Here is an 8,078-nt window from a genome sequence, read left to right on the forward strand (position 1 = left end):
TGTTAATATACTCTACAGTAGTCCATATGCATGACCACTCATTCGATAGAATTACAGAAATGATGGGCAATAAACTATACCATAGGCTAGTAAAGTCAAATCAAATTGTATTTGTCATGCTTCGTAAACAACAGGTGTAGACTAACAGTGAAATGCTTCCCATCAATGCAAAGAGACAGAAAATATAGAAAAGTAATAATAAATACAGCGTAACGCTAACCTTGCTATGGGGTAGCAGTACAGAGTCGATCTGCACGGGTACGAGGTAATTGAGGTAGATATGTACATATGACTAGGGATAAAGTGACTAGGCAATAGGATAGATCATAAACAGTTGCAACAGCGTATGTGATGAGTCAAAAATGTTAGTGTAAAAATTGGGTCAATACAGATAGTCTGGGTAGTTAATTATTTAACTAAAATATTTAACAGTCTTACGGCTTGCTGGTAGAAACTGTTCAGGGTCCTGTTGGTTCCAGACTTGGTACATCGGCACCGCTTGCCGTATGGTAGCAGAGAGAACAGTCTATGACTTGGATGTCTGGAGTCATTAACTGCCTGTTATTGAGGTCCTGGGTGACAGGGAGCTCGGCCCGAGTGAGGGCGGCACGTAGCCTCGAGCTAAGAACGTTGGGTTCGAATACCGGAACCACAATACCGGAACCCTGCGGGTGCCTCAGGGGAGTTGGCCACGCAAAAAACATTTCCATTACACACTTGTGTGTAACAGGACAAATATAAGCACCGGCGAAATTATTATATGTACTTGGTCCTGGGCACTACCCTCTGTTTAGTGTTGTTATTTATTGGAACCAATATAAATAAATGTACATAATATGCATAGCCTACTTGTTCTTTGTTTATAAACTGTTAAATCATATCACACAAATACACCACAGAGGTCTACTCTTCTGTGTAGTATAATATTTTTCGTGTCTGTGCCTTTAAAAAACGTTCACTGTTCCTCTCCTTGATTCTGCGCCGGTATTTCAAGTCAAGCTAACAACTTGCCGGTCCTGTTGCTCAGCAGACGAAACATCCTTCTCACTCAATGCAGACACAAACCATTGGGCTATCATTTGGCACCATCTAAAGAAAGGTTAACACCTCATTATACCGTTATGCCGGAGTCTTGAGTTTTTTTCCCTCCTTGATGTGCATGACATGGCGTAATATGACTCACCGTTAACTGCTCCTTCTGCATATTCTGGTATTTATCAGTTTATAACGTTTCTGTTGAGTTATGCATAATTTGGTAATCCTTGTACTTTTTGGTGCGCTACTCTGTGCGCCCCACCAGTGCTTGGAGTGCCCATCAGGCTGCCAATGCTTTGCTGGCACGCGCACAGTGAAATGCGTTTCCAAGGACCTTCGCTCCATACCACAAGATATTCCAGGATACACAAGGAATGTGATCATCACAGGACACAATATATTCAGAATTGGATCAGAGACATTTCAAGAACTGAAAAATGTCACCACCATCATTTTGAGCAACAATAGGTGAGTAGATATTCTCATCAAAGATAATTGTGTTCTGATGTTTCACTACAGACCAGGGTTCAATCTCAGGCTGTGTCACAGCCAGCCGTGCCCGGGAGACCCATGAGGCGGCACACAATTGGCCCAGCGTTGTCCGGGTTAGGGGAGGGTTTGGCCGGCCGAGATGTCCTTGTCCCAACGCGCTCTAGTGACTCCTTGTGGGGGTCCGGGCGTCTGCAAGCTGACCCTGGTTGCCAGTTGTACAATGTTTCCTCCGACACATTGGTGCGGCTGGCTTCCGGGTTAAGCAAGCAGTGTGTCAAGAAGCAGTGCAGCTTGGCAGGGTTGTGTTTTGGAGCATGCATGGCTCTCGACCTTTGCCTCTCCCTAGGTCATACCGGAGTTTCAGCAATGGGACAAGACTATAACTACCAATTGGATATCACAGAATTGGGGAGAAATAGCAGGAAAACAATAAAATTATTGTTTCATTCATCCTGAATGCCATCACACCAACTTATGAAATGTTTAGATACCCTATTTGAGCATGACAATAATTCAGCAAACATTAATTCTGAGTCCAATATGCGATTTGGGGACTGTAAACATGGTCCATCTGTCTTCCCAGAATCACAGAGGTTGCGTCCCACAGCTTCTCTACCCTTTCCTACCTGCGCTCCCTGGACATGAGCTGCAACCATCTGACTCTCATCCACCCTGAAGCCCTCAACATCCCAGGGAGTCCTCTAAAGGAGCTCAACCTTAGCCGCTCCCTCTATAACTACACCTCACTGACAGATCTCACCACCGCACTGCGCTGGGGAGGCCTAGGAGGGTTGCTCAGCCTAGACCTCTCCGGGAACCGCCTGGTCTTCCTACCCCCAGGGATGTTCTCCCACCTCCCTAGCCTGCAGCACCTCTTCCTTGGTAACAACTCCCTAGCATCGGTCTACAACGGCACCTTCTTTGGCCTGCGCCGCCTGGAGCTGCTTGACTTGACCCGCAACTCTTTCAGGGCGTTCCAAGGTGATGCTCTAGGGGAGCTGGAAAGGCTGGGGCAAGCCCCCCGCATCCTGCTGAGCCACAACCCCTATGTCTGCACATGTGAGATCCAAGACTTTGCTGTGTGGCTTAAGAATTCCCAGGCTCAGGTGGGGGATGCAGAAGCCCTGACCTGCGCCTCACCCTGGGAGTTTCAGGACAGGCCCCTGCGGGCGCTCGGGGTCCAAGTTATCGGATGCCATGCTACTTCACCACCTCTGGTCGGAATCAGAGACGAGGTGGGCGACCTCTCCCTGCAGACCTCCTACGTCCTCTTGGGTCTGGTGCTGGGCTTTGTGGGCATGGTCTTCCTCTTTGTGCTCTACCTCAACCGGCAAGGTATTAAAAAGTGGGTGGTGGAGACGCGAGATGCCTGCCATGAAGTGTTGGAGGGGTATCACCACCGCTATGAGATCGACACTGACCCACGCCGGGAATACCTCTCAAAAGACGTCAGAGTCGAAGAGAAGCCACCGACAAACGGTAGTTTTGGACAGCCTCACTCAGATAACCGCTTATCACAGCTACCCACTGACACCTGTTTAGTTCAGATCCCCTCAGACACACAGGTCAAGCCAGGCTCCATCTCGGTGGATTTGTGATTCCTCATTCCCTGGAATGGAACTGGACTGGAGTGGACTTGCATTCAGGTTTGGGTAGGTTGCTTTCTAAATGTAATCTGTAACAGTTACTAGTTACCTGTCCAAAATTGTAATCAGTAACGTAACTTTTGGATTACCCAAACTCAGTAATGTAAATCGGTTTACTTTCCCCTTATTAGAAGTAGATAAAAATGATCCATACACACACATTTGGTGTGTCATCATAGTGGTCTCTGACTTGTGGTCAGACTTCCTCTGGTGGAACTCATTTAAACCTGTTCTTTTATCAATGCTGAATTAAATGTCATTGAGAAAACAGCAGAAAGTAATCATCTAGTTTTTCAAAAGCATCTGTAATCTGATATTTTGGGCTGGTAACATAACTGATTAAAAGTACATTGTTTAATTTTGTAATCAGATTACATATAATCAGTTTCTGCCCAACCATGCACACATGTGAGGGATTTACCTGTATCATACATTTCTGTACAATATGTTGAATATAATTACATAACTTATGTAAGCATAAAAATGTATAACAGTTCTACAGTTTATCCTTACATAAGTGATGTAATTACACTATTTAATGGAGAGACTATTTTAAGTGTGAACAGCCGGGCTCGTTGTACCTGCATAGCCTTGATGCCTATCTTGCTGTGGCCACATTTTTACTAACTTGCATAGATTTAACCAAGTTGCTATCCGTCTTTGATGTTGTATGTATTATTATATTATACTTTGTGGGTCTTATTGACATATCTAGATGGAACCAAAGCAACATAGCCTATCTGAAGGGTCTTGACTGCAAAACTAACCTTGAACGTCTACTCTTTTTGGAAGATTGAATGATTCTACACTGCACTAAGTCATATCTTCGTCCTTAACTGACTTTGTAACCAGACGTGACAGGGCAAGACAGAAACAATGGGCACATATTTCCAGAGTGCAGAAGTGATGTGGTATTGAAGTGATGAAGCAGGATCTAGTGTGGTGTATAAACTCACATGCATAACTTACCAGTGTTATGTAAAGATAATTTAAATGAAACAATTGTAAAACCCCTTTGTGGTGCTGAATAAAAACATGTTTTCAAGATGTTATCCAAATCACATTTGTAGTAAGTTTCCATTTAGTCTTAAAGTAACTTTACAACTCTACAGGGAGCTGTTGGAATGACCACTGCTCCATTGCCCCATTCTGTTACTATGTGCAGGGCTAGTGTGACTCTCCTGCTTAGCGCAGATGGGGAAAGGGAGATGATTAAGTGTGTCTGTAGGGGGAAAGTGGGACAAGATGAAGGATGGTAGTCAGAGTTGCACCTGCTGGCTCTGCAGGTATCGGCGCATCTCTCTATCCTGCGTGTGAGTTTAGTTGCAGGACTTTTATAACTAATGATCGCTATTGACCAAAGCAACACTGACAGTATATATTCATGTCCAACCTCAATGCTACTGGCTCTGGTGTGTGTGAGTTTATCTATTCAGTAAGCATATTTTAGTGATCTTATTATATGACATAGCATGCAATGATGTCTGATGCGTGGTTGCAGTAATGTAAAGTGCAAATCCTTTTACAGATTGATTGCTTGCTACACACCATACCTAAAGTATGATCATGTTTTCAAGGATGTCATGTCCACCTTTTAAATTTGTCATTTATTAAGTGGTATCTTCAGCTAAAAGGACATCTGCTCAGTCATCCCAAGGCAAGTGACGTATTGCACTGATACACTAGTGACAGCCTCGGTTGCTGTCAAAATGATGGCGGTGTAAGGAGGACGTGGTTCCGCACTGGCAGGATTTCTAAAACACCTGGAAACGCTGGCTATCATCAATAATCCCAGCAAGGTCTACATGCACTCTACTGAAGACAGTAAATGGGCTGAGATTAACCATGCACTGACTGAGTAAGGTCAAAGCCAGTCCTCTAATTACATGCACTTGGAGTAGAAGAGGCAGCGCATTCCTCCCGGCTCACTCATTATTTGTTGGAAGAGAGGGTCATAACCTACAGAAAGTCTGCACAATAAAGGAGAGGAGATAAAAGGTTCGTAAACTCAAAGCAAACATGACCTGGAAGCGTTTCAATGGTTTTACGTGACTGATGAGCCCATGTTTTTCTCTATGCTTTTTCAGCTACTGGAGGTGCATTGCACCCTTATTTGAATTGGAAACAGAAATCTATGATATAGACATTGAATGTGTTTAAACAGTTTATTTTCACCCTTTTACCAAGGAATAAGATCACCTCACCACACCAGCTACATTTGCCAGGCAGCTGTTTTACACCAGCAAGCTCCACTCACATTAGTTATTTAATGCAGTCAAGTGGAAAATATACAGAAGTTCTGCCACTTTTAGGCTGAGGCATGGCTATTATTGTGTGACTAGCTCCTATAGTGGGTTTAGGCCAGGGTTTTAAAAAAATGGACTCTTCAGGAATCCAACCCGTTTGTGTCAAATCAGTCAAATGTATGAGGGTGCCCTCTACTGGCATGAGTCTATACTATGTCTCTGTTAAAAATGACCATATAATTAGGCCACTAATTCTATTGTCATATCTAACAACGGAATGGCATGTACCCTTCTGTGACACTGTATTGCAGCGACACAACAACCCAATTCCAAGAGTCCAATCAAATGAAATGAACATCACAAATCACCTGAGGGAAGGTTGCTTTTTCAATTTGTACTTTGTTATAGACAAATTACTTTGAAGTTTGACTCCGAAATGAAGTTGGTCAGTATTGTTATCTGGGTGGGTGTTTTTGCTTTACAGATGTTTAGGCAGTTTAAAACCCTGATGCCCCCCTTGATCCCGAAGCAATGGGCCAGCACCCCTCCCATCAACATAGACACGCAGCTAGTTTTGAGAAATATCTATGAACACTGGACAATGACACAGTCCACCACCGGACAAAGATCTCACCATACCATCAGAGATGCTAATACACCCAGGTTTGGACACATGTTTGGAGAACCTCTTACCCGACTAATTGAGCTTGGGAGTGGGGAGAGAGCAGGATCGAGCAGACCTGTCTGGATGAGAAAAGTTGGAGAAATGTGAAAGATGTGTATTTTGGGCCTCTGTTCATAATATAATCCTCAATTTATGTATTTATTTATTTGTGTATTTTATTTTCCATTTCAGAATTTTTTTCCAATTGATCGGTCTAGGCTATTTATTTATTTTTGTGTTGCAATTTTCAATTTCTCTATTTAATTTCCACGTTTAATTACTTCTTGACTGAAATGTATTTATTTCAAGTGACACTGGGCGTTCCATATCTCTGATGCTACACATATCAGTAGATCTCTGGTCAGATACTTCACAAATTGCACCGACTACTGGATGATAAACATGTCATATGAATAGATAGCCTGGTGGCCGACACACTGCGAAATGGCGGAACTGGATGTGGAGCTTGAATATGAGGGGGGTGGAAAAAAGGATGAGTGGACTTTTGTCCAAAAGAATGGAAAGGGGAGGAAGGTTGTTTTGGTAAATGTGTCTAGTGCTTCAGATACCCCATCGTATCTAGTAGGAATGTGTTTTGGGGGTTAACAAGATATCCCCAACTTAGTGGATCCGTGTGGACCCCAACTTAGTGATCCCGTGCGGCTCAGTTGGGCGGCCCTTGCAACGCCAGGATTGTGGGTTTGATTCCCATGGGGGACGAGTGTGGGGAAAAATGACAAAAATGTACCCACCCACTACTGTAAGTTGCTTTGGATAAGAGTGTCTGCTAAATGACTCAAATATAAAAAAATATCGAAACTGGTGAAGAAAGCAATGGGTAAAGTAAAATCATGAGAAGTGGGCTTGTTTTGATTTCTTGTGTATCTGTTGATCAGTTGAAACTGATGAATATGATGTGTCGTGCTTTGATCTTCGAAGCAGGGCACCTGCCATTTATGGAGTAGAGGAAGAATTTGACTTTGCTCTATGGAATTAGATTCATGGAGTGGTCGATGCACCTACAATTCATTGCGTGGTAAATGGCAGGAAGGAGAAGAGTTTGTCTGTTCTTGTGTTTTTTGATGAGTTTCTCCCTATCCAAGTGCAGCTGGGATAGACTCAGTCGGTATTAGATAGAACATCGTGACCCTTCCCGCCTGTGGGGGAAACAACCTGTGGTCACCATTGGTTCACAGCAAAAACTTGACCTCTTTCAAAAGCAATTTTCTTGTTGTCTGCTTGTTTTAGTCAATTACAAAACTATACTGATCAAAAATATAAACGCAACATGTAAAGTGTTGGTCCCATGTTTCATGAGTATTTTTTTCTGTAATAAAGCCCTTTCGTGGGAATATAATTACAAATATGTTTATAACTACCGCACGGCAAGCAGTACCGGAGCTCCAAGTCTACGTCCAAAAGGCTTTTTAACAGCTTCTATCCTCAAGCCATAAGACTCCTGAACAGCTAATCAAATGGCTACCCAGCCTATTTGCATTGCCCCCACCCCCCTCTTTTACGCTGCTGCTACTCTCTGTTTATTATCTATGCATAGTCACTTTACTTATCTATTTTTTTACTTAACACTTATTTTTCTTAAAACTGCATTGTTGGTTAAGGGCCTGTAAGTAAGCATTTCACTGTTGTGTTCGATGCATGTGACAAATAAGATTTGATTGAGACTGCAATTTGACCACAAGAACATAATAATTTAGAAAGGCTTAAAATGAGGGTGTGTTTCGTGTAGGCTTACCCTGGCGTGATATTTTGATAACCATGCAAGTCTCTCTTGGACAAGGTTACATATCAATATTTTCAGCTTTCTTTACTCTCAGACTCTAAAATGCTAATTAGCATCAAAGTACACATCATGCAAAACTACAAATCCCTGCAAGCTCCTGCAAGTCTAACTGACAACTTTGCTAACAGGTATTGTGTTAATTTATAACTTGCACAAGACAGTTCACAGAATTGTACATTTTTTAAAGAAATTTC

The 8,078-nt window shown here is 42.8% G+C and overlaps 1 protein-coding gene across 1 annotated transcript; it reads left to right on the forward strand.

The window, feature by feature from the left end:
- The first annotated feature begins 1,243 nt into the window (after positions 1–1,243).
- On the forward strand, positions 1,244–3,125 carry LOC139380980 (trophoblast glycoprotein-like). The gene is made up of 2 exons (XM_071124194.1): positions 1,244–1,503; positions 2,111–3,125. The coding sequence occupies exons 1-2, from the start codon at positions 1,244–1,246 to the stop codon at positions 3,123–3,125; spliced, it is 1,275 nt and encodes a 424-aa protein (XP_070980295.1).
- Positions 3,126–8,078: the final 4,953 nt, after the last annotated feature.

The sequence above is a fragment of the Oncorhynchus clarkii genome, chromosome 2 (assembly GCF_045791955.1).
Source record: "Oncorhynchus clarkii lewisi isolate Uvic-CL-2024 chromosome 2, UVic_Ocla_1.0, whole genome shotgun sequence".
NCBI classification, from domain to species: domain Eukaryota; kingdom Metazoa; phylum Chordata; class Actinopteri; order Salmoniformes; family Salmonidae; genus Oncorhynchus; species Oncorhynchus clarkii.